At 38.0% G+C, this 27415-nt stretch overlaps 1 protein-coding gene across 8 annotated transcripts in view; it reads left to right on the top strand.

Moving 5' to 3' along the window:
• ARHGEF10 (Rho guanine nucleotide exchange factor 10) overlaps positions 1-27415 on the top strand; it is a 110496-nt gene that overhangs the window by 59264 nt on the left and 23817 nt on the right. For 4 of the 8 annotated variants that reach the window (XM_077174979.1, XM_077174980.1, XM_077174975.1 and 1 more), the window contains 7 exons: positions 13563-13678; positions 15319-15446; positions 16326-16426; positions 17354-17490; positions 21049-21135; positions 22507-22730; positions 23804-23961. In XM_077174979.1, the coding sequence (XP_077031094.1) occupies positions 13563-13678; positions 15319-15446; positions 16326-16426; positions 17354-17490; positions 21049-21135; positions 22507-22730; positions 23804-23961 (951 nt within the window). The remainder of the gene's footprint in view (positions 1-13562; positions 13679-15318; positions 15447-16325; positions 16427-17353; positions 17491-21048; positions 21136-22506; positions 22731-23803; positions 23962-27415) is intronic. The other 4 variants (XM_077174977.1, XM_077174982.1, XM_077174976.1 and 1 more) reach the window with 3 other exon arrangements.

Below are 27415 nucleotides of genomic sequence, written 5' to 3'. Positions count from 1 at the left end.
AATGATCCAACTAAATTGAATATAAACAATCATGAAGGAGGAATATCATAGCCTTTTTTTTGCACATACTACTGTGTTTGCACTAGCTGTTACTCTGAATGCAGAGTTGTTTGAACTGGCTTTTATAGACAAGTCTGAATACACACCTAATTGTTAATTAGGTAATTAGTTATTCTGTAGAGTTGTCTCCTTAGTTCCAGTTTAAGCTGGCTGCTAAAGATTACAGAAGCTCAGAAAGCACAGCCTTCCTGCAGAGGGACAGACTGGTATGACTGTGTGCTGGTTCAGTGTTGCTTCTTATTTGCACCCACCAAGTTGCTGCATTTTATAGTTGATGATGACATGATCTTTAATATGGTAGTATCACATTGTTAAGAGACTACTGGGTGTTTACTACAAGTTGCAAAGTGGTAACAGAGAAATCCTATCTGCTCTGCTTGAAATTCCATATCTTTGCAGTCATCATAAAATGATGTCTCCCTCTGAAAAGTTATATATACTTTTCAAAGTATATGATGAAATCCCAGTGGCCTCATGGTATGTGGTTTTAATAAAATATAGTGATCAAGAACAGTTTGGGATGCTACAGGCAAAATCCTGAGACATAGAACCATTTCTCAGACCTGATTTTCAGCTTACATATCTAGTTTGTGGGTACTGAAAAGATACAGAATAATGATGATTCTGGGTAAGCAGTACATTAAGTAGTAGAGGGATTACCTCTTGCATTTCTGGAAGACTGAGAATAGTTGGTTAGTATCTGCCACATCCTAGGTTGAGTCCTTGACTCCTATAAGGTTGGTGTTCTGACATTGCTGCTGTGATTAGCAAGGATTCTTGATGGATTCAGGTTGTGTTCTTGCGAGGATTACTGGTTATTAGTTGCATTTCCCTTATCATGGCACTTTTTTCTCCACCAAAACATTTTGTGTGAGTAGATAGCTGTCACAATTGTATCTTGCTGCTTATTTTTGAGTAAATGCAATTGGTGCTTCCAGTTTTCTATGATGTTGCAAGAAAAAGCAGCTTAGTCTAAAGACAGAAAATTTGGGTGATTAATTAATAGCTAAATTTGAATTAATCTTGTACAGCCTGTAATATGCAACTGAAAGGTTGAAAGATTTTTATGAGTATGTATAAATCAAAGACATGCTTCAGTACTGTTCTGAGATGAAAAAGCAGGGACTGTGTGAACTTGGTTTTCACTTGGCAAAATCATCAGTGGGTAGTTTTCTGCTCCACTGAGTTTTGTTCAGCAGTCTTTTGTCTCTGGATTCTACAGAAGAACACATTTAGGGGCTGTTTTTTGGTTTTAAGCCATTTGTATTTTGGTAGGAAAAACTGTGTGGCCTGAGGGTGTATGGGGCAAAGCAGGAAAATTTTACTTGAATGTATTCTGCTGTACTGCCCTGTCCTTGGTGTGCTCTTGCCTTGTCCCTATTGTTCTCCCCTCGCACCAACAGTAGACTAAATTCTCATAGTTACAAACACGAAGAGGGATTGAAGTCTTAGCTGTTTGGCAGGGTCCTTTATTTGTATGATTCTAATATTTTTTCTTAGTGGAGTGCAATTACAACTTGTGCTTGCTTCCTGCAATCATAACCAATAAACATTTCACAATCTCAGTCTTCAGGAAAAGGCGCATTTCTCTCAGCAAATTAGTCGAAGTCCTGTTTCATGTACTGGAGTTAGTCTTGCTTGAAAGTCTGTATAGTTCTCTGGCATCCCAGACAGACAGTTCTTGTGGAAGCAGTTATTTAATTATGTGTACCAAAAAGTCTGATGTCCTAATTTTCTTCATAGAACCATTGGCAGAAAGATGAGAGATAGAGTTTTTCCCCTGGTAAATCCATGTATTGTTTCTGATAGGCTGTTGCTGTTCTCTTCACCCCAGTTAGTCCATGTGCAGAAGCACAGACACAGTCATAGTATGGAAAAGTTGAATTAATATAGGAACAGGGGAATGTTTTCAGTGGGAACAGAAATTTGTATATTCTTGGTTTTGATTTACTTGCATTGGTAAGAAATCCACCTCCATCACCTGGCCGGTGATGCTGTACCCGATGCCTCTCAGGACATCCTGGCCCTCCTGGCTGCCAGAGTACTGCTGACTCAGACTCAACTTACCACTGACAAGGATCCCCAGATTTCTTTCTGTGTGGCTGCTCTCCAGTGTCTGTGCTCAGTCTGTTTGTGCATCCAGGGATGCCCTGTCCCATGTGCAGGATCCAGCGCCTGCCCTTGTTGAACTCGCTATGCTTGGTGATTGCACAGCCCTATAATTTGTCGAGGTTTCTCTGCAGTCTCTCTGCCTTCAAGGGAGTTGACAACTCCTTCCAATTTAGTGTCATTGGTAAAGTTCTTATTGTTCCTTGGAGTCATTTATGAAGACATTGAAGAGAACTGAGCCTAAAATGAAGCCTTGGGAAACACCAGTACTGACAGATCACACCAGTCTGGTGCTACCATCCCATTAAAAATAAATAACCCTTTGTGCCTGACCTATGAGCCAGTTTCTCACCCATCTCATGATATGCTTATCCAACTGTATGCTGGACGTTTTGAGGCCTGTGAGAAGCCTCAGATCAATAGCTTTACTGAAATCACAGTTCATATCAACTGGCTTCCCCTGATCAACTATCTGGGTTACTTTATCATAAAAGTAAATTAAGTTTCTTCAACAGGACTTCAATTTCATGAACTTGTTCTGGCTGGGACCAATGACTGTGTTGCCTTTCAGGTGTTTTTCACTAGCTCCAGAAAAACCCTTGTAACTTTACCAGACACTGAAGTGGGACTGACAGGCATGTAGTTACCACAGTCATCCTTCTTGCCTTGAGACAATGTTTGCCAGGTTCCAGTTTACTGTGACCTCTTCAGATTCCCAATTGGGTTGAATATGTGGGAAGAGGGCATCAAGAAAGTTTAATGCTACCTGTTCTTTTGCGATAAGAAAAAGGATGGATGAAAGCACAGTGAATACAACTTGTTTTTAATAAGTCATTGATATGAAATATTATAAATATTTTCCAAAAATATAAATAGTATAGCCAAAGGGTAAATCTGTAACTTCTTACCAAAATATTCAGTATTACCCCTCTAGAAGAATCAGAAGACAACCTTTCCTTGCAATTCATCCATGTGTACATAATATCACTGTGAATATGTGTATTTCACTGCCTTTTAATTGGGAATATAGGAATGGAAGTCAAATATACTGGCCAGAGTTTCATTTTCTCAGGCTTCTGGCACATGTTATGAGTTTGCAGCACTTCATGCAAACTGTTGATGGGTTGTGAATTGGGGTTTGTGCTGAGGCAAATGCTGGTTTGGTGCCACAGCAACAGCAACCACCCCTAGTTACCTGTTCTTGGGTCCCCAAGAATGAAAAGGGTGAGTGAGAAGTTTCTCACAGGCCTTTTATTTAAGAAGAACAGACTAGAGAGACTCTGTAGAACCAAAGGAAGAGGACTAGGCATCCTGCCGTGTCTGGGTGGGAAACCAGTGTCTGGCAGCAGTGTTCTGCTCTGATCAGGTTGATTAAGAGACATAGACAGCATAGACAGTTACTTAAATGAAAAAAAAACATCAATTTGAGCCATTTGTCTAAAGGCTGAAAGGGGAAATGATCCAGATCCATCTGTACTATATATCCATGCAGTGATGAGCACTGAAGAAAACAATGACATCAAAAATCAGGTTAGTGTGCTTATGGCTTCATTTTTATGTCATCTTTTTCTTTCACAGGTTTACAGTTTGTGACTGAGAGCAAAGCTCAGCACTGCTAAACCACGGCTGTTCCCCTTTCTCATTCAGAGTTCCAGGAATACATTTGTACTCTGTTTCCCCTTGATTGTGTTCTTGATCTCTGTGGGGTTTGTTTACTGTCATATATAGGAGTGACATGATGCTGAAGTGCAGAAATGATTCCTCTCTTCCAAGTTTCCTTCTGCTTGATGCAGTCACTTTGTGAATGCCTTTGAGTGTTGCCAGGGAACCAGGGAGGGGTGTATGATGGGCTAGAGTGTGCACTTGTTTCTATCAATATCTTGCTCAGTGGAATGGCATCTCTTTTCAAAAATGAAGATAGTGCTGCTGTGATAGCCATTGCCATTAAAGCTGGGTTTTTTTGCAGGCTTGTCTAATGAAAGATACAAAATTGGAGAAGAAAAAAAAAGTCAGCTTTATGATCCCCTAAGGCACAGCAATAGTAATACAATATCCAGAGTATGCAAAACTAATATTAAGTGCCATGTCAACTCCAGCTCTGGTGATAAGATTTTAGAAAGAAAGATGTGGCATGACTTGCTAATTGAACTAGCTTTAATCTCAAAGAAATATATAAAGATTAATAATGTAAGACTTTATTTTAAAGTTAATATTATAGAAGGCAATGCACTGTGCACTAAATGAGATTTAATGTGTTTATAAATGTAAACTGTCGCTGATAGATACAAACAAGAGACTAAAGAGTTTAAATAAATCTAGTGCCAAAAAGCTTGTTCATCTGAGCAAATGAGGTGACATTAAATACTTGACTTTGTTAAGAGGACATAAGTTTCTATCTAGTGGATTAGGCAAGGATCAATTTAGGTGTTACATGCTTGTCTCACCCATGCAGGATGAGACTCTTCTCTTTGCTTTTTGTATTTTTTATAGCAATTAGAGGATTTGTCACCCACTTCCTATAAACCTTGTTCTGTGTTGCCAGGGATCTCATCCACATCATGACACAGAGTAGTAAAATTATTAGAAACCCAGCTGGTATGAAAGAGGGAGGTGAGGTCCTCACAGTGCCATTTCCACGTGACTTGTTACAGTCTGGTGGGAGCTCCAGTGTAAACCTCTGGCAGCTTGGCCAGTTTACAACTGCCTGCAGACCTGTCTTGGGACCCTGCAGTACTTCCATTGTTTAAATGCCTTCCCACGTGTACTTTCATCTCCTGTTTATATCAGTGTTTGTGTTTTTGCACCCAGTTTCTCCCTCACCCTTTGTGCCCATGCTGGTGCATCCCAGAGGCCCTGTGTGACTTTTCTCCCTCCTTAGGAGGGCAGGTGCTTCCAGGTCCATGCTGTCCTCAGCCTTCCTCTTTGGGCCTTGTGAGGCAAAAGAAGAGCATGGCACCTCTTTTCTTTCACTCTCAAGTCTTTGATTACAGCATTTTTCTTTTTCCTGGGAACAGAGCCAGGAACTGCAGTCAGTACATTGTCCAGGAAGCTCCCTGACCATTGTCCCAGCTAGTGTGACACTGGGGAGCCAGGCTGTGGGGTCCACTCTAGTGAGCATATCAGGGCTCCAGTGTTTCTCCCTCATGTTCCCTGCTGCTTTAATCTCTGACACAGTACTGCTGCTTCTGTCAGAAGGAAAAATGTTTATGGTCTTTTACATCTGAAATTCCTGGTGTGGTCAGGATTAGCTGGAGCTTAATATAATACTGAAGCCATGCTCTCAATGTATGAACTTATGAACTACTTCTCACTGTCTCCGAGGCTTTACATTTCCATGGTGGTTTTGCATTATTTTGTATAATTTTATTCACGAATGGTATAGCACTATGAATTCAATACCTTACTCACTGCTTGCAGTTGCAAGCTGTTGATTTTATCTTGCTATTCCTCAAGATATGTGAATAAGCAGTTTTGTGGTTAGATGGTAATTTTTATGCAACCTATTTCTTCAATGTTGGATCTGGTACAAGGAGAAAGACAGGTCTCGGCATTCATGTAATTACTAGTTGAGAGAAAGGTATTAGCAACTGACAGTGAGGTAAAGTATATTAAAAATACTTTGTCAGAGTTGAGACTTGTGAGGGTTGTTTCCCATCTCTTCTCTGTGTACTGGGTGTTGTGTGCTATTTGGTTCTGTGATTAGGACCTGAAGAACTCCCCTGTCTTGCATGGCAGTGAGAATAGTTAATTTAATACATTAGTTTGAGAGACTCAGATTATAAATTTCAATAATTAAGAACATAAATTATGTTTAGATGCATACATGATTAAAGTATGATTAGACTGAACAGTGTCATTTCATGTTTATGATAAAGCTCTTCGTGGTAGTTGATGATGGAGAGTCCTGACTATATCCTGACTGCTTGCTTACACCGTGTCTGAACTGAATAGTTTGCATTCTAGTAAGCTTGAGGGGTTTATTGCTTACCATGTAATACTTTGTATATGCTTGTGCTGCTTCTTTCCACGCTAGGATACTAAGCCTAAGTTAGGGTTGTACTGCAAGGATTCGTGTGAGTAGCTGCATGTAGCAGCTTTTCATTGATAGCTGCCAACTAAACTCTTGTTCTCTGACATCATTCCTGACTTCCCATTTGCTTAAATTTCCAAACCTGGAGACTGATGCCACTCAAAAACTTGGTCAGTTTGGACCTGAGAGTGTGGTATAGTATCAGGAGACCTAGTTGACTTATGGTGGCTCAGATTTTTTGGGTGAATGCAACTGTGAAGATCATGAGTTGGATTTAGCATGAAAAAGCAAACCAGGGAGGGCAGAATGTCTGCTTTTCTGTGATGAACTTTAAATTGACCCGTGGACTTGTTTAGGTCATAAGCCAGGATTTTAGACAACTTTTTTTTTTTTATTACTATTTTAGTCAAATTCCAACTATCTGTTAAAAAACTCTCATAAAGGAGAAACAAGAAAACTGGACCTAGCCATGTGCTCCTCTGATGCATCTGTGGAAAGAGGAACAGCGTGAGTGAGCAGGTGAAGGCACAAATGTGAGGAGGGTGGTGATATGGGTGCTGCCAGGGACTTTGCTTGCATAACACAGCGTGCAGGAAGTTGGTAGTTCAGCATCTAAAAACCTCATCTCCTTTTTTACTGGCTTTAGCACTCATACAGAATTGTTGGGGACAATGTATATCAGAGGTATGGGTGTGCCTCTAGTGTATAATAGGTGCTTGGATATGTCAAGTTCTGTGCAAGACAAAGTTTTAGTACAGAAGGGGGCCCTCATCACCAGCCTTCTAGCAAAAGCTAGGTGTTCTGGGACTTTGCAAAGCAAACATGTTTGCATAACATCAGTATGAAATGTGAAATGAATTAATGTTTCTGGTGTTTCCAAGATTCACAATCTTTTTACCAACTCTGTTTATTTGTTGCTGAAATAGATAGCTTGCATATAAAATGGCACATAAAGATTTCCTTTTCTGTTTGTACTTAGAAAAGTAGCTCCACTAGACCTGTGAAAAGAGAATGTTGTTTCTCACTTTGATAAATTCTCTTCCACTGAGCAGCTGTAAAGCAGTGGTGTGTTTTGCATACCAGTGTATCTATAGGAACAGGATTTAGTACCAAGTATGGGGGAAGAATTCCTCAACTGCAGTGATTGAGTCTTGGGCCTTATTAATAGTTTCTGGTTTTCCTTCTTTATATTAATTATCAAGGTCTTCAGTATACAGGAAACTATTTTACTTTAGATACAACATTGTCTTTCACAGTGTCCATTCTGTCCTTTCTAATGGTGGGCATTATAAATTAAGCAGTGAGATGCTGTTTGCCTCTTATTACTTCAGGAAGAAAAAAATCAACATAACTTTTCTAGGACAATCAAAGCCAAATTTAAAGAATTGAACAGTTCTGTCTACACTTAAATGGTTTTAAATATATTACTGCTGCATCATCATAGTTTAACATAAATAGGTTAACAATCTCATGATATCTGTCTGTTTTATTATGAACTGATCAAGAATTCATGTAGTATCATGATACTTTGCTTTCCAGTAGACTGTGCATGCTTCTCAGGTTTAAATATAGTTGAAATGTTGTGTAAGGGCCTGGGTTTTTATTATTTGTTCCAAATGTGTAATCCTATACAAGTACGAGTTTGATATTCCTTCCTCAGACACAGCAGCTTTTAAAGTTACCTCCCACATATGTAACTTCTTCCCTCATCCCAGGTGATTTTTATGCTCTATATGAGGATTGAAACTTTCCCAAATCTCTTCCTTTCATAACATTTGATGTTTCAGTGTGCTGCCTAGATGCACACAGATGGCTCAGTGGGAGGAAGCAATACAAATGTGCTCAGACTCGAAGGCCAGATTGCAAATGGCAAGTCAAATTTGGGATATACCAACCTTTCAGAATGGTCTTCAAATCTGGCATGTTCTTTAAGTGTATCATTAATTTTGTGTTATCCCTCAGTAACACTGGAACTGTAGTCAGGAAAAGAGCCTTCCTGAGATTCAGTTGTGGTTTTTGTGCTTGAGCATTCATGATCTTCCAGTCTGTGCAACACTTGCCTGACTTCAGGGCTATGTGTCTCAGAAGCAAAGGAATCTCCATAAGGACCTTGAATTTTCATGATGCAGTGGTTTTCACTTCATTTCAATATAGCTTTTCCAAAAGCAATTTGTATTGATGTATTGTGGTTCTGAGCTATGTGGAGAAAAGGTCATTACAATGATTATACTCAAGGCAGATGTTGTCTGTATTAGTTACTTTGCAGTAAAAGAGACACCCATCAGTCTGTCTATTAACAGTATTTTATTTCAACATGATGGACAATACAGAAATGTTTGCAAAAATAGGTGCAGTATTGAAAGTATTTTGACTGATGCTTTTATTTTCTTTGTGTGACATTTGAATTTATACATATATATATATATGTATGTATGTATGTATGTAGTATTACTTGAAGAAAATCCTTCTAATTGGGAGTAAACAGGAGTTTCGTATGGGATGGGACCAGCTGACCCATTGTGTTTGCTTGCCTAGCAATAGATGTTCAAATTATGGGTGATTGCATCTACTCTGTCTTTGGTAGCACAAATCTCTGATAAAATACTAATTCACAAATGGGAATCAGAACACACAACAAGAGCTTGTAGAAAATGTTTACAGGTAACAAATCACCAGAGAAAATAAATGTGTCCCTTTGTAATTCTTAGAAAGGAAGGATAGGGTGTGAGCAGTTCAGGATTATGATAACCAATATGCTTGAAGTGGCCATGGAAACAGAAAATTTAGGGGAAGCGGATGGACGACAATCCCGAGGGAGCAGCTGCTGTGCCAGAACCTATTCAGGCAGCTGCTGTTGTGCAGGGAGAGAGCTGTGGCTGCTCCCCAGCAATGCACCCCTCTGCCAGAGGTGGGAATCCTCCCCTCTGCTCAGGCACTACCACACAGACACTTCTCTAGCATGTGTGTATTTATTCACAACCTTCCCAATTCCACTTTTGCCTGAACCAAGTTAAACTGACTTTAACCACACCCAGGGAGTTTCCTGCAGGCTTTGAAAATGCCTGGATGTAAATCACCTAAAATTGCTTCTTTTTCAGTCATAAAAATTGCTTCATACTAGGCAAAATTGATGAATTTGAAGCTGTGGTGCTGAGAGTAATACTGGGAAAAAAGCAGGTAAAATAAATGTTTGGTATTATACACGAATGTATCTTGACCTAAGAAGAAATTGTTATAAAAAGCAAATCTTCTCCCCAGTTTTACATAGCAGCACAGTCAATTTAAACTTTAACCTCCTTTCTTCCCTCTAAACCAAGTTGTGGTTTTGTTTTCTTTTTTAACCTTGAGTGTATTTCATTGTAATGCTGAGCAAGGAATTGGATACCTTGCAAGAATTACTGGTTGTTGGCAGTAAACTTGCCTGTTGCAGGGAGGCACAAATTCCTCTGGTAAAATCTTAGCAACAAAGGAGTTGGTGAAAAAGATTCTTGCTAGATTACATGTGGCCAAGATTTCACCCTTGATCTGTAGGTGGAATGCAAAAAAGTTGCCTTTGAAGCCACATATGTGGTTATTGGTTACAGCGTGCTGCCTTCTCTCCTGCCCAGGCACACTCTGTAGCACGTAGGATGTGTAGAGCTGGGGAGATCCTTCTCTAAAACCATGAAGGGCTTTTTTCACATAGGAAAAATAAGTTGTTTTAGAGTTTGATAATTAACAAGAGTGGCTTGGAAAGAGAAGGAAATGTCTTTATCATTTGTGAAACATTTCACAGTACAAAAGAAACCGACCACGTATCTGCTTTGGAGTGAAGCCAAGAGCTTTTCAGTGCACTCTCTATGGATAAAAGGAGGAGTGACACCCACCCCAAAATAGCCAGCAATTGAATGTCCAGGGAACATGTGTGGGCTGAAGCAGCCAGTCTGTGGCTGTGAACTGAAAAACATCTGATGAACAGAGTAGTGTTTTCCCCCACCTCCTCCACTCAAGAAAAACCCTCCATCAGACAATTCTCAGGATCAGCTGCTGGTCAGTGTTTGGTTAATCACTGAGAAGCCAGTTCTATTTTAAAGGACATTATGAGTAACCCTTACTGGACCCAGTTCAGAGATAAAGTTGCTGTAACTTTTAACTATTATCCAGACACAATCCAAGTGATCTCTTTTTGGAGAACTTGCTTCTGATGAGTCTACATCATTGTTGATTTTTGAAGCCTTATTTTTCTATGCTAGTTTTGCCCACTAGGGACCTCAGTGAAAGGCTGATATTAGTGGTGCCTATTGATCTTGTCCTTGGGTATTAAAATTTCTTCCTAACTTGGCTGTTTCTCTTTTCTAGACCATCAGAGGATGGAAGCAGACTCTCATTAATTATTTACTGTTTTGATTTTGTGCTTCCTTTCCTGTACTAAGAATGTGATCTTTTAATGAATGAGCCTAAAATTACTTTTGTTTGGTTTTTCTGGTGACAGCCTTTCAGATGCCAGGTTAGTTTATTTGCTTTGACATTCATATTGCATCCTTTTTATCTTTGCTTATTAATAGCTTATAAAATATGCATGATGCAGACAAAAGAGACTCAGGTGACAATTACTGAATGAAATTCAAGATTTATGCCTTATTTCCAAGGCTGGAAGAAAGATATTTGTAAGATTATTTGAAGCTTCAAGAAGAGGATTATCAGGTGTGGTGGATATATATGTACTGCCCAGAGCAAGCCCATCTGTGTAGGCACTTAAAGCTTGCTTTATGGCCTCAGTTGAACACTGTGGCATAAAGTCCTGCAGCATCTGGGGCTTGCCTGGATGCTGCTTGTTATATGTTCCATTAATGTCTGTTCTCCAAACAATAATAAACAAAATGTCTGCTGTCTTTATCAAGCTACAAAGAGTGACCCTGGCTTTTATAATTTAAGAATAATGTAATTTGCTTGGGTGAAAATATCTGTCCTGTACAAGTGAAGCCTCACAGACTCAGCTTTTCACAGCCTGATTGTTCTGTTTTCTCTTGATTCAAGCCCACATAGCTAAATTTCAAAAAGACTTGAAGTGATTTTTCCACGCCTGATGTTTGGTTTGGTTGGTAGTGGAGTTTGTAAATGCCAGGTGACAAGACTTCTGCCAAAAACTCAACTAATCAAACAATTTTTTCTGTTCAGTGTCTTTTTTTTTTTTTTTTTTGCAGAAGTTATCTTTTTGTTAGAGAAGTTTGGAGCAAGAATGATATAATTTGTTTTGTTTGCAGTGCCAGACACACTGTCATGGCTTTTAGCTACATTTCAACAGATTTCCTGTTAGTACTGATCTGCACCTTTCTTTGCAAGTAGCCCCATAAAAATCAACAATTTGATGCATCTAGGAACTAGTGATTCTGGTACTTAACAAATTACAATTATTGTGGATGTTAGCAAGAAAAACAGTGTAAGCTATCTTAAGATAGATACAAGGAGAGAAGAGAGATTTCTCAAGTATTTGGGTTGAAGAAAGTAAAAATGCAGCTTAATTGAAAGTATGGAGTCTGCAGTTCAAGAAAAGTGTTTATTTTTTTTTGAAACAAAACTGTAAACATACTCAACTGACCATAATTTCAAAATTCTTTTTCCTAGATCTATTTGGAGTTGTTTCTTTTCATGGTGTACAATAAATGTAATTATCTTTTCTTATGGACTAATTTGGTTTTCAGGGTAAGAAAGGCTAGATTGTTCTTTTAATTAGCATTCAGAGCAGGCAAAGAAGAGGATGATAATCACATCTATTATCTGGATGGGTAAACAGTAGTAAAGGGCAGTCATTCCCTGTCTGGTGCTCAAGTGCAATGCACAGAAATAATTTTATTGATCCAATTTACCAGAAGATTTAAGGGCCAGATAATAATTTGGAATTTTATGGGAATGTGTAATATTTCAGGTTTATGTTGCACTTTCCTGCAGTGAAATGGAGAACTAAATAAAGTAGCCATTAATATTTTCTTTGAGTCTTGAAATTTTATGCTTTTCAGGGTTTGAGGCAGACTTCCAGCTTAATACAATGAATTACATTAAAGAAAAACATTGTGATGGCCTCTATCTGTGTGATTCCTCCAAACAGGAAAATGTCTTTAGAAAAGTTATTTTCATACCTAACTAAACATATACTAATGATTTAAGTAGAATTGTTTCATGCATGTTATTTTTAATATTTATTCCGATTTAGGCTGTTTGGACAGCTTTGTGTTTGGTTTGTGTTTTGTACCCTGGCCCTGCAGCAGCAGGCTGGGGGGAGCAGAGGTGCCAGCAGTGTGTGTGGCACCTGGGCTGTGCCAGCACCCTCTGCCCTGCAGCCAGAGCAGGTGGCACAGCTCGTGCAGAGCCAGCAGCCAGCACTGTGTGCACGCTGTGAATCCTTCTGATCCAGGGGCATTTGCTGCCCATAGACTGGCTTCCAAAGCTGTGCCAAGGATGAAGGATCCATATTTGGATACTGCACTCTGTGAGCTAAAGAAACTGCAGGAGTTTCCGGGCAAGATAATCCAGTCCTGTTCTGTCATTCAGCCCAAGGGAAAGATGCTGACTCTGTATGAGTCAGGGTGGGTTTTTTATGGGACAGTGAGTGTTGTTTCCAAAGGAATTACATAACCATTCCACTCCTAGCATCATGGTAGTCAAAGTATATTAGCAGGGGTTTGCAAGCTTTATGCATTTAGACACCTTATCCTAGTAAACAGTGTGTTTTTCTGAGTTACTGTTCCCTTATACTTGTTGATTATTAACATAAAATATTTCTGTTGCTGTTCAGATTTGCTGCTGATTTTAGAACAGATCCTTTATTGATTTAAGCATGATTGCAGTAAAATTTCAAGTGGTTCAGTGAAATTGCAGGCTTGTGTTAGAGTTAAGCTAAAGATGTATGACCCAGAACTGTCTCATGACCAATAAAGCAAATTTTTAATTTTAAACCATCATAGCAAAAGCTACAGATAAATGTTTTTGCTTGTCGTATAACCAAAAACAACCTCCAGGAAAAATGTTTGCATTAATGTGTTAGAGCAAGTCTGATGTTTGGTGCTAAACAAAACTTCCATGGCAGCAAGAGATTTTGGGGCCAGTGAAGCTTTGATATTTGTTACAATTCTAGGGTGGGATATTAAAACTTAGGATAGTGCTCTCTATCATACTAGATTAACAACTTGAATCTTGTTTGTAGCTAAAAAGGCTGTAAGATGATCTAAAAGGTAATGCAAATGATAATGCCTGTATGTGCAAAGAAATAAACCACTCTGATTTTAAGGTGTAATATATGTTTATATTGTCTTTGTGATGCTTTCCTCATTCAACTGAAAATTGCATATTTTTGTTATGTATAACCTTATGGTTTTATTCATTTCAGACAAGCTCTATATGGGACCAGGGCAACTGTACCATGATCTGCAGAACCTTTTACATGACTTGAACGTACTTGGTCAAATTAGCCAATTAATAAGCAGCCTTAAAGGAAACTATCAGGTAAGAAACAAAGCTGGATTTATTTTTCAAGTCTGTTCTTGTAAACAGACTTGAAAGTTGTATAATTGCCTCTCTGTAGGGTTTGTGCAAGGCATTCTTTAGTCCTCTCTGCAAAAAGTGGAATAATTTTTGCCTCTAGTATTACCTCTAGTTAACAGCATTTAGTGTTGATTGTTAAGTGTTATAAATAGATTACAGCTGTCCTTCTAATCTTGCTTTTCTTTATTGTTTTTAAGTGTAGGTGGGTACTACAAGTGTCTGCATTTGTTCAGTAGCTGATAAGCTTATATGGAAACAGAATTACATTTTGATGTTAAGAAATTGGATTCTGGCAGTTAGACATGGTAGTAGGAGGATGGTTGTTTGGAGGAAGCTATTGATCCCCATCCAAGCTCATAATCCTGGCTTTTGGGGGGAAACTGTACTTAAAACTGAGTATAAATCACAAAAATATAAAAGGACTTTCAGAAGAATTTTGAAGCTATTTTGCTTTAACTTTGTTCACATCCCTTTGATTTACCTTATATTCTGGCAAACAAATGTAGTACTTAACACCAAATGAAGCCTTGAGACTTCAAACAATTACTTTTTTGCTTGGTTTTTTATACATTTTATATGTGGTTACATGTAGTTTTTAACTCCTACCTGCCACCACAGGTTGCAAATGTGTGTATATGTATGAATATATGAAAGCTGAGTTTCTCTTGACATATCTTGGCTTCAGAGTAAAGGCATTAAATAAAACATAGCATTTGGTGAAAATATGTACTCTGAATGAAATTTATGGAAAGAGTGCTTTTGGGAAAAGCTTCACAAGTATTAGAAAGTGAATTTCATCTGCATAATTGGGAATATGTATAGCACAGATATACCATAAGACATTCACCCATCACCATATAAAAAACCTTTCTAGCCTGCACTGACAGTCAGAGGCAACTACACTTTGAAAGCTTAAAAATCAGTCACTGTTTCAGGGTAGATGTGTGTAAGATCATTACACAAATTTAATTGAGGAATGAGGTCAGCTTCTTGATATTTGAAAAACACTTAAGTTGTCATAGAATTCTGATGATGGAAAGTGTGGAAGTGGGAGTGCTTCTGTACTTGTTAGTCTTGATGCTTTGTACATTCAGGTGAGCTTTTACTCTCTGCAACAGAGCACTCACCTTGCAGTTATTGTTTCAGCATCTTAAACAGATTTAGACCACGCATCTTTCATGATGATTCTCTAAACATTTTGACTCAAAGATTTGAACAAAAGCATATTTTCCATATGATTTGTAGATGTTTTCAAAATATTTTCTTTAGTAGCAGAATTCGTGATGCTGGAATAAAGTAAAAGGCTTGTGCATACACCTGATACAAATTCACATTCTTTAATTTGACAAACACTTGGGAATGTCATTTATGCATCATCAAACTGAGCAGTGTGGGATTAAATGTTTAGATTAAATACATTAGAAAATATTTTACAGATATTTCTGAACTGTGTTTACAATTATGGCTAAATTATCCATGATGGAAATGTGGTCTAATTGAAGGCATGTGTCATTGTTTGTTATACGCAGGAATCACCTTATTATCCTGTTTGCAACATGCAGGTAGGCTGGTGTTGAATTTTAGTTTTTTTCATTTTTCAGAACTTAAACCAATCTGTAGCCCATGACTGGACCTCAGGTTTACAAAAGCTGATTTTGAAAAAAGAAGATGAAATCAGAGCAGCAGATCGCTGTAGAATTCAGCTGCAACTCCCAGGAAAGCAGGACAAGTCAGTAGAAATCTTGATTACAAACTTTCTAAATTGGTTTATGTATTAGGTATAGATGTACAAGTGAGGATTTGGGAATCTGTAGCTCTTCCCTCCCTTCTGTCTTCATAGTAAGCCCCTGAGTTTTGCTCTTAAGCCATAATGCTGGCAGCTTTAATGCTCCAGAGCAGCACTGTAGCTTTTCTCCTGTTCCTGAGCCCAGCTTTAATGCTCCAGAGCAGCACTGTGGCTTTTCTCCTGTTCCTCAGCCCAGCTTTAATGCTCCAGAGCAGCACTGTAGCTTTTCTCCTGTTCCTGAGCCCAGCTTTAATGCTCCAGAGCAGGACTGTGCCCTTTCTCCTGTTCCTCAGCCCAGCTTTAATGCTCCAGAGCAGGACTGTAGCTTTTCTCCTGTTCCTGAGCCCAGCTTTAATGCTCCAGAGCAGCACTGTAGCTTTTCTCCTGTTCCTGAGCCCAGCTTTAATGCTCCAGAGCAGCACTGTAGCTTTTCTCCTGTTCCTGAGCCCAGCTTTAATGCTCCAGAGCAGCACTGTAGCTTTTCTCCTGTTCCTGAGCCCAGCTTTAATGCTCCAGAGCAGCACTGTAGCTTTTCTCCTGTTCCTCAGCCCAGCATTCTGGATGCAAGAAGCAAGAGAGGAGCCGTGGCAGTGACAGCTAATAGGGAACAGTTGCTGTTACATTCCTTCTCCAGTTCCTCTCATAACATTTCATGTAAAGTATATGGTATATGGCATATCATAGCCTGCACACTTCAATCAGAGCTGAGTCTTTGTCTAAGTATTAGAAAATAATGAAATTTCATCTTGCTCAATATTTTTAGCCATGGCTATATTCGTACCAAATGCATTTATAGGTGGCTTTTTTTTTTCTGCACTGCAGGTCTGGGCGGCCAACTTTCTTTACAGCTGTGTTCAATACATTTACCCCTGCCATCAAACAGTCTTGGATCAACAATTTACAAATGGCTAAACTGGCCCTTGGTAATTCCTAGTTACTCAAATTTCATAACAAGTTAAAATAACTCTCAATGTACAGTGTAAGATATATTTTTTTTTTTTTTTTCTTTTGGAGAATGATTTTCCTTTTTTGATGAAAACTATAGATGTTTAAAATTGCAATACAGTAAGTAGTAGTGATTGTGTATCACTGCAAAATAATAAAATAGATAAAACAGGGCACTCATTATGAAGGAATAAATTTTCAACAGTATTTTAATGAAGTCTGGTATTCATTATCAATTGTTGCATCTAAATCAACACAAATAGTCTCTAAGTTAGAGCAATAAAAAGTATGCTGTCCTTTGATGTTCTTAGTCTCCTGTGTTTGCACAAAGGGATAGGTTTCAAAAGATACTTGGACTTTTCAATGCCTAAGTTGAGAAACATTAACTTGCTTGAAAGCAAGTTTCACCAGCACATGGTCAAAATAGAGTGCTTTTGTGATGTCTCATGGAAGACAAGCAAAATAACAAAAAAGAAGAGAGAATGGATGTTTCCATCACTCCAGGACAAGGATCCTTATAATTATGGTAACTGGCAGCTGGTAGTGATGTTTCTTAAACAGGCAGAGAAATGCTGTTCAACAAACAGATTTCTTAGAGTCTTGAGGAGAGGTTTGATGTGTTTTTTTCTCCTTCAATATTCAATTTACAAGATCATTAAGAGACTACCCTTGACGTTTTGCTAATGTAAGATGTTCTGGTTTTTTATTATCAGTATGTATGTAATCTATTCAATTGAATTTCTGCTCGTAGTTTCGTGTTGTCATTTATGCATCTATGGCATAAGAACAGCCTGATTTGTATTGATTCATCCTGACAGAATTCTTTTCTGTTTCTGTGGAAAGGTGGAAGTGATTATTCAGTGAAAGGATTGTGGAGTGTTTATTGTTTTTTCTTTCCATTACAGCAGAGGATAACCTGTTAGGTTGGTTCTGCATAGAAGATGATGGGAATCAAATCAAAAAGGAAAAACATCCTCTCCTTGTGAGACACATGCCAGTGATGATGGCCAAGCAACAGGAGTTTAAGGTGAACAGAATTTTGGTATGAGATTACAATTAGGTTTTCTTGTGTGATATAATTTCTAAAGAATACCATATTGTAAATACATCTATTAGTTCACATCTGTCACTTCTCTTGAGAAGCTACCTTGACTTAAGGCCATTAGCAATTAAAGGTCCAGAAGAGTCACAGGAATGCAAAATGTTGCAATCTTTGAGGCGCTAAGGAGCATAATGTTTATTTTTACATAGTATGACATTCGATTTCATATGTAAGTGAATCACTCAGTGTAAACAGAACTGTTGGGAATTTTTAGTTAATCTTGAGATTTCCAAGTGTGTTTTTGGGGCTTAGAAGTAACTTAAAGCTTACAAAGAGCAGGAACCTGATCTCCATGAAAGCTGTCCTTTCCTGGCGTAACTATGCTAAATCCTCCTCAAATTTCTGATTTTTATCAGTGCACAGAGAACAATATTTTAAAAATATTTTTTAAAATTATGTTTCATGAAATCTTATGTAAAATGTCATATTCTGAACAGTGATATAGACATTGTCTTAATGGTTCATTTCCTAAAGCAATGTTTGAAGCCTTATTGACCACTGACTTTGATGATGAAAATAAGTACAATACCAAACCAATAGATGAAAGGGAAGAGTGCTGGATGCTGTTTTTCCAGTGTACCAATAGGATTTCTTACTGACCAGCAGTCAGTAAGTCTTGTGCAAAAAGAGTAATGGAAATGAAATTGTGCATGTGTGGATAGAATCCCAAAGTTTAGTGTCAATGCATGAGTTCTGCTTAAAGAGGTGAGTCTGCAAGCCCTCACTGCTAGAACAGCCTACACAGGAGAGAAGCTCAGCTGACAGTTTCACTTCACATGTGAGTATACAAATTGGATGTTGGGGGAAAATAATCCGTGGTTCAAAATGCAGTAGAAATGTGTAATGGTGCTAAGACAATCTATTCCTCTGATACTGGCTTTCAGAGCAGATAAACTTTACTGAAACTCTCTGATTTCCCATAGAACCATTCATGCTTGTCTGATTAAACAGCTTTTTCTGAGGTTTACTTTCTAAAGGCACCACTGGTGAAATAACCAGCTATTTTAAAATTTTTTCAGAAACTTAAATCATGCATATATTTCCTTAGAGCTCAGGCATTTTTAAGTCCTGAAAATGCATGCCAGGATCAGTGAAGGCCCAGGCTCAACTCTTGTAATCAAGTTAGAACAGAGTCTTCTTATTTTGAAAGGAAAGGGAAGTTTGTCGCCTTTACAGTTGGCTGAGATCTTTGCCTTGGTCCCCTCAGGAGAGCAGAGTGTGGGACAATATTGGCCTCAGACCTGGGCTAACTTTGCCAGTTTTTCAGCTCCTAAAGTAATGTGGGTGTGAGCCCCGGTGTCATTCCTGGTTCTCCCAAATCCTTGATAATACTAGGAAATAGGACTTAAGTATTACTGCAGCCTCATCTGCAGTTTGGCTCTCCAGCCCCAGCTGAGGCTGGGAGGAGAAGCTCTGATGGCTAATCCTGTTTGTTGGCTCTCTGTGTGCTGCTCAGGCTGCCCACTGGTGTAGGGAGACATCAGAGCAGGGTTATGTCCCAGGCTTCTGTCAAGACTGAGAGCTATACTACCAGGGTTTAACTATGGAAAAAACATCACTTTTGACTAAGATGCAAAGTGACACAAGGTGTAACAAGGAGCCTGGGAAATATCCAACATGCAGACTGTCTTATTTTTCACTAGTGATTTATTTCATTGTCACAGCCACTGTAAATCACTACAAGTAGATAGCTTCAGCATGTGTTAAATGAGACATGCTAAGACAGGAAGCTCTTTTTTCTTTCTCTTTTTTCATCTATTGATTTCAAATTTTTATCTGTATATAGTGAATTGCTTTGCTGAATAAATAATGTTTTTTCTACTAAGCCAAATCACTTTGTAATGCCTGCTGACTTCAAGGAGACTGTAAAATTCTTTGCACTTTGGAAAATTGAGTAAACTTGGAATTTAGAACTCAACTTTTGCCAGCTTGTTTTATGGTGTTTTTTGGTTTTGTTGGTTATTTTTTGGGGGGAGGGCAGGGTTGTTGATTGGTGGGGCTTTTTTTGTTTTATTTTGATTTTGTCTTGATTTTTTTGTTAGTTTTGTTTTTTGTGTTTTCTTTTAATTGTTCACTGTTTGGAGGTGATGTTGCTAGGCTATAGGGAGTTAATACTAACTGAGTCTCTAAGTTAATACTAACTGAGTTTTCGCTAGTACTACAATATAATCACAAGGACATGATGTCCAAGATGAGAACATTAGTTTGAATTCTAGAGAATCTAGTGCAAAAATGTAGTATGACACCTCATTAGAAACCTTTTTATTCTCCACACAGTTAAGAATTGCTTTTATATATTTTGAAGTGTTTACATAAGCTTTATGAAATGGCCATGGATATTAGGGAAATTAGAAATCCATGACTGGTCATAAAAATGGGTTTTTTTCAGATCCTTGATGCTTGATAGTTTTTCAGAGTTGGGATGGACTTTAAATATAGACCTTGAGTCTGGTGTTGCTTTCAGTTTTTTTTTTTAAATGGCCTGCATGATAAAATCATGAGTATTGTTATTAATATACTGACAGTAACATGATGACAGGAGATTGGAAGGGAGTTGAAGTCTGAAGAATGATAGTATTACCATTCAGAATGATCAAGGCACCTGGAGAAATAATCTGGGGGGAGGGAGGGGTGGGGGAAGGAAAATAAAAAGCATGACAGTCAGCAGGACAGACACATGGTATGCTCACTGAGAAATAAGGAGTTTCATAAATCCAGATTGAAGAGGTGGTTTAGTTGGTCTGTTAAAGTAATTTTTAATAGATCAGCAAGGTAAGGATTGGTTAGGAATATGATATTGTTACAAAGAGCAGTAATGAATGAGATGTGTAGAAACAGGTTTCTGAAGAGGTAACCATGGTGTAGTACTGCTACCAGCTCTCCTAGAATAGTGTGTTTGGGTGAGAAAACTCTGTGCTCTTAAATATGCACATGAGGCTGATACTTCTGCTGGAGAGATGTCAGTTGAAAAAGTGGCAATAATAAGTTTAAAAACAAAAATTTGGAAAAAATTGTTTAAAAAAATTACATGTAATTAAATGATAAGGTAATTTAGCCTAATGAAGAAGTGTCTCAGGCAGGGTCATGACATATATCAGCTTTACATGTGAAAGGACACTGCAGAGAAAGAGAAGTACCTGGTGTCTGAGATGAGAGGTAACAGGCTAATGATTACATCAGGGATGGTGTCAGGTTGGGGACATGAAAAACTTAATAAAAGTAATGAAATTATGAAGCATTTGAGCAGATCAGCAAAAGGGAATTTGTAGTCTTTGGCCATGAAGGTCTGTAGGGGCAGATAAGGAATGTGTCAGGAGCAACATCCGTGCAGCTGACCCTGCCCATGGGAAGCTGGGTGATTCTAAACTGACTCCTTGCCTTATGAGATTCTTTGATACTCTTAAATACTGATACTCTTCAGTAAATTGAAAATTAAAATAGACAGAAACAGGCATATTTTTCTAATGTGCTAACAGCTCTCTTTTCCTCTCCTTGAAGGTTGAATGTGCTGCTTATAATCCTGAGCCATACCTTGCTGGAGAAACAGAGTCAGATTCCTGTGCTGTGGAACATGGTTTTCTTTGGGTAAGTGTAATCTTTACACTTTACCCAAAGTAAAATCTGAAAGTGGTTGTCTCCTGTTTCTTTCCATTGCTTTTTGTGACTCTCGACAATGTGTAGGTATGAAAGAAATGTTGGGTTGGTTTTTTCTCCTTGTTTATTTGTTTAAAGGGTTAGCTACTAATTTGTCCATGTGATCTTGCTGGTCTCTGTAGGGTGTCAGTTAAGTGTGTGAGATTTGTGCAGCACAGAACGAATTCCAAAGTGCTGAGCACATTCAGAAGGGAGTTATGTGCTAATTTGTAACAATTGCTGCTGAAACCCGTATGAGCTTACACTGTCCTACTGTCTGTTTTCATATTTCAAGAATGTTTTAGCCAAAAATAATCTGTTTAAATCTGCATAGGAAAAAACTTACTCTGCATATTGCTATGACCCCAGACATGCAGATATTCCAGCAGAAAAAAATGAGGTGGATAGAAGCTGTTCATAAAAGAAAAAAAAAGGGCAAGCTAATGATTTCAGGAGCTTTTCTAGCTACCACAATACTGAAATTTTAAGGGAGCCCTTGTAAATTAAAAGTTAGAAATAGCTTTTCTTAGTGGTCTTTTTCAAGGCAACCCATATAATTTCCTTTTGTCTTTGCCATTTGTAAATAGTACTTACAAAAACATGCAAATTAAATCTTTCTGCTACTACAAAATATTCTTTCTCTTTCCTATTTTATTTCATATAAACAGAATGAGTTACTATACAAAAGCATGTACTGTGCTTGGGTAGATTTTTTTACTTCTCCCTGGGGAGATCCCGAGGGGGCTATTAGGGATCCCTAAAATGTGCAAGTTTATGGACATGTTCATGATACTTAGTTCTGGATCAGGAAGAAATTTAGGCTTCTGTATCAGCAAGTTTACTTTATTTAGGCTTAATTTAGGCTTCTGTATCAGCAAGACTCTTTCTTTTGGGATGGAGCATTTCTTTGTAGAGTTGTTACTGTGCAAAGGATAGGCCTCAGCTATATTACCTGTTTTAAAAGAACCTGAGACAATTAGAACACCAGTCATTAAAATAACATGTTGCACAGATACTTACAGTAATTGCATTATGTAATGTATATACATTTGAGTCAGATATCAGAATAGGCCATGATATTATTCCTGCTTTAAAAACTTAATTTTTTTTTGTGAGTGTAGAAGGCAAGTTTGTATGTATCATGTTTTGTTATATCTTGTATTTGTGCTGAATTATTCTCTTATGTCTTAATGCACATACAACTTGAGATGCACTCTTCAGTTAACATTCCAGTCATTCCTTGTTGTACTTGTTCATCTTCCTGGAGATAGGTATCAGTCATGGTCTGTTGTGCTTTTTTTAATTTTCTTTTTTTCATTTCAGATTGGCAGCTGTACTAATCAGATGGGCCAGGTTGCAATAGTCTCATTTCAAAGCTCCAGCCCCAAGGTTATTGAGTGCTTCAATGTGGAATCACGGATTCTCTGCATGGTCTACATACCAGAGGAGGAGAAGCTGAAAGAGCAAAACAAAGCTCCAGACTCTGAAAATGTTCTTGCAAAAACTTCCAATGTGCCTACTATTTGCCTTGGCATGGAAGAAGGAAGGTGATTCCTGGTTTTGGTGTAATGTGTATGATTTATTGATTAAGTTTGCTATTCTATAGTGAAATTGTGTGAGATACTTCTAAGAAAATGTTTACTTTTTAAAAAGTATCCAAGCATTATCCAGTAACCTCAAGGTATCCTTTCCACTTAAATCAAGGATAAAATGCACTCTACAGTATTTAAAATTATACCATGTGGTATTTGAAATTAAAGTAGGGCATCTTTTTGATGACAGAAGATTAGTTCATCATATCTGAAATATATAAATACTACTTTTGTAACATTACAAGGTAATCTTCAGGTATTGGAAAATTTTCAGAATGGCAAGGAGGAGTCCATTAATCTTCTGCCCTGTCATTTGTGCAGGATTTGTCACATGAGAAAAAAATATTGCTGTTTACTATTGACATGAATTACTTCACTCTCTTTGAACTGATGGCCTACAGAACCATGATTTGTGTTGAAGAACAAGGCTACATGTTCTTAATTTATAGGTCAGTTAGCAAACAGATCTTGTTATAGTTACTGAGGCCATAAGTGTGCAACTACATGTGATTTTTGAAGGTGTTTGTAACCAGTATAAATGAAGGAGAACAAAATTTTCCAAGGAAAGTGCCCTTTCTAGAAGTCAGTGATTTAATTCCAAATTTAACAATATTCTTACCATACTCATTGTAACAATCAATAGGAATTGTGGAAATTTTATGTGTAAGTAATGTCTGGTAGTGAGTTTTTCATTTCTTCTCCCTAGCTCTCCACGTAATATATATATATATAGTTTTTTAACTAATTAAAGTTTTAGAAAGACTCATAATAAGGACTTTGAGCAGAATTTTTATTATGTCTCTTTTTTGAATAACTGTTTCTGCAGACAAGATAATATGAATGTGTTGTCATATGTCAATGTTAAGTAATTGCAAGTTGTCTACGCAGACATTCCGGGGTGTCAAGAATTGAAGGAAAAAGTCCTCTTTCCCTCAATATTTTATTTTAAACTTCTCTTTTGCATATTCTAGCAAGAACTATGTAAAGCATAATTTCACAGGTCTGTTTCTTCTTGCTTCTTTCTATAGCATTTCTATTTACAAAAGTTGCCAAGGCTCAAAGAAAATTCGACTTCAACACTTCTTCACTCCTGAGAAATCAACTGTTATGAGCTTAACATATAGGTCTCAGTACTTGTTTGCTGGCTTGGTAAATGGAAACGTCTCAATCTACACAAAAGCAGAAGGTAATGCTGCATAGTGATATGATTTGATGGCATCCTGAGGAACTGACATGTCAGTGTATTTTGGCAGAAGTAATTTTCCACTAATGTATTTTCTGAAAATTCTTTGTAAAACTGCTGAACTAGGATTACTGCTCTTTCCGGTACATCTGAAGAGACTTGTTGGCTCTTTTTGGAGGACAGTAGGAACTTTGATACTGTTCCCACTTTTACCATACATGCATATGACAATTGATTTTCCCCCTTAGCTTAAACCTTGAAGTCTTTACTGTTGCAAGAGTCCAGAACTTTATGTGCTAACAGCAGTATACAGTATTTTACACAGTACTTATATAGTACTAATACTAATACTTTACAGTATTAAGCACAGTACTTATTTCTCTCAACTACCAAGTATTGGTGTTTATGAAACACAGAAATCCCCTATTGGTAGAGATTTCTGTATATCTCATTTAAAATGACAACCCCATTTTTACTGTACAAATGGGAGAAGTCTTTCCCTATGTGTGCAGTTCATGTATTTTATGGTTGGCCTCATTTTTCTATTAGCATCACAGTTGGTTGTTTTGTATCTAGCTAAATAATTGGCTAAAATAATTTGAATAAAGGAGAATCCCGGGCAGTTTTTCTGAACCACAGCTGTCTTTTCCAGAGCTGGTTCAAGTGCTTCCAGCACATCTCACTAAACTCCCTGCAGTATTGCATATACATATATATATATATATATATATATAGTGATTCAGTTAAAAATCAGTAATGCTTTGCTCAAGGTTTGAAACCTTAATTTAAGTGAAATGTTAGCACATAGACTCCTAACCTTGCAAAGTACAGAGCCAGCAGAGACCTGCCTTGTTTGTGTGAGCTGCAGTAATGATGGTTGTCATGCTTCTCTAAAGAGGTGGGCCCTGTGAACAGTTCAGCTGCATTTGTGTGGCACTGTACCTTGGCTACTAAATCCTACCAGTCCCTAACTGAGGAACCAAACTCAGTATCTGTAATCTTGGGGTAAATTATGTGTCCACTGTTAGATCATATAAACAGCTTGTTTGGGAAAGGTACAGGATGCTTTTTTTTTTTTTTCCCCAAGCAACAAAGGATCTGAGAAAAAGTGCTGAGAAAGAGACTTCCTTTGTCCAGTCGTTGTCTTTAACCCAGTAGGTTTCCTGTTGAGCTGTTGTCTCTGATCCAAAGCCAGGCATTAGATTTCAGTTCCCTTTAAGACTTTTTTTTTTTTTAACCACTGAATAGCATTTTTTTTTTACTTTGCTTTTGAGGTACAGGAATGAGGTCTTGATCCTAGATTCATAATAATTTTGGTATTTCAGTTTCTCTACATACCTGGGAGGGGTATTAAAGTGAATTTGTCATCTTCTCTCTGAAAGGTGTTGGGGTATTTAGCTGTTTTAAGACTGCAATTACTATCACTCAACCTCTTCCAGAAAAGACCACTTCAAAAACACAACTGACATCCTTGGCAGTATAGCTAAGAAAGGATTCATGGGTTGCATATCTACAGAGAATGTCAAAGGTGGGGCAGAGCTGTTAACCAGACTGCATTACAGTCTGGTTATGTTGCATTGACCAGGATTGTACCATACTCTGCTTGTCTTCTTCTGAAGACACTGGTTTTGGGCAGTGAGATGTTCATAGAGTCTGTCAGAATCATGGTCACTGGAACTTTGAGATGGGAAATAATGATATTTTTCTGACTCTTGTCATTTGCTCTTGTAATCCCTCTCCTTACTGCTTGGTCAGTGTGGCTTATTTCAGTTCTCCATGCCCCGTGGAAGTTGTGTGATTCAGCTGCTGCCATGTTAGCATCCATCTTCCTTATGTTGGCTGCTGTGGTTATGTGAGGCACTCAGCCCTGGAGGGGTGTTTTTATGAGCACTGACCTATTTACCAAACAAAGGAATCCAAGCAGTGAAATGGGAGGGAGGGGGAATGCAGCCTCTGAGGAGCTTTGTGCAATTCATCAGGGGTGCCTTCTCTTCTGCAGAGGAGGTTACTTTTCAGCCACTTCAGCTTGGGTTTTGGTCTGGGTCATCATAAAGGAGATTAAGTAAAGATTTTAAGGTGAATGTGAAATATTTGAATTGTGAAATATCTGCATTACATCTTGATTTTAAGCCTGAGAAGGGCAAATACTGTTAGATGCCCAGGAAAAATGATTGTTACAGGATTCCGTGAATGAGAAAGGATAACCTTTCTTCTAGGATGAAAATCTATCTCACAGTCTGTGATAGAGTTGGGGTCCTTGTGACTTCCTCCCTGGGCAGAAACTGTGGATCAGTTCAGTCACTGAAGCTCGATGCCTTACTCTGTGTAGTCAGAGACCCATGATTTGTGTCATTTGTGTCATTTACCCCAAAAGCTCTCATTTCTCCAGTTGTTCTCAGAGAGGTCAGTGCATGTAAATATCCATGATGTTTGTTTACAAACAGCAAGTGCTTTCTTCTGACTTTCTTCACTAGAGATCTATGTCAGATCAACAGCATCCAGAGTGCTCTGGCTGCAGAAAATCTTGTCTTGAAGTAGTAAAAAATTGAAACTGAGAAGTCTGTACAGTAAACCAAGGAGCAAATGCCATGTTAGTGGGAAAGTAGGAGGTGCACAACTTCCTTTCTGGAGCGTAGTCATATTTTAGTGAGACACCTCTATATCCATATACTTTCACGTATGAGGTAAAAAGTATTTAAGTACTTTTCAGTATTTTATGTATTTTAAGTATTTAAAAATACATAATTTAATGTATTTGAACACAAACTGAAAGCAAAGTCTTGAGGTGCTGATACCATAAAACCTACTTGGCTCTTAAATGTGAGTTTACATGCTGGTTTGTGAAAATATCAGAACACTAGGGTGCAAGTCAGCTAATATGTTAATTGTAAAAACAGCACCCCTGATAATTATCCTCACTAATCCTTATGTCTGTGAGAAGACTTGTTTTGGGAACTGTGAGACAGCTAGTGAATTAAATGCTGTTCTGTATAGGAAGGGGAGTGGTGCAGATTGCAGAATTTCTCTTTTGCATAGTTATCAGTCTGAAAAATTCTGCCTTTAGTTTTTGGCTCGGGCTGAGTTAATATTTCCATGCAAAACATGCTTAGAAGAGGTTAAGGGGAAAGTGTGTTGTATTGTCTTTGTTTAAAAAACATAACAAAACCCCTTTGTGATGATTGCAGACAGCCCAGCAGATGTGTTTTCTGAGTGATGTAATAGCAAAAAAGGTCAGCATGTGTTTGACTTCCATTCACAAAAGTATCTTAGGAAAGGGAAATCACAATCTTTATATAATATAGGTGTATTGTTCCTGATGTACTGGAGTCAGTTCCAGCTTCCTTTCTCCTAGACATTGATATACATTTCCTTTTCATAAAGTCCTGCAAAGAGTACAGGAGAGAAACAGGAAAAAGAAAATAAAAACTCAGAGTTACTGTGGCAAAAAGTAGAAGAA

This window comes from Agelaius phoeniceus, chromosome 3 (genome assembly GCF_051311805.1).
Source record: "Agelaius phoeniceus isolate bAgePho1 chromosome 3, bAgePho1.hap1, whole genome shotgun sequence".
NCBI lineage: Eukaryota > Metazoa > Chordata > Aves > Passeriformes > Icteridae > Agelaius > Agelaius phoeniceus.
The sequence above is the reverse complement of the archived record's forward strand: the minus strand, read 5'-3'. Positions and strand labels throughout refer to the sequence as shown.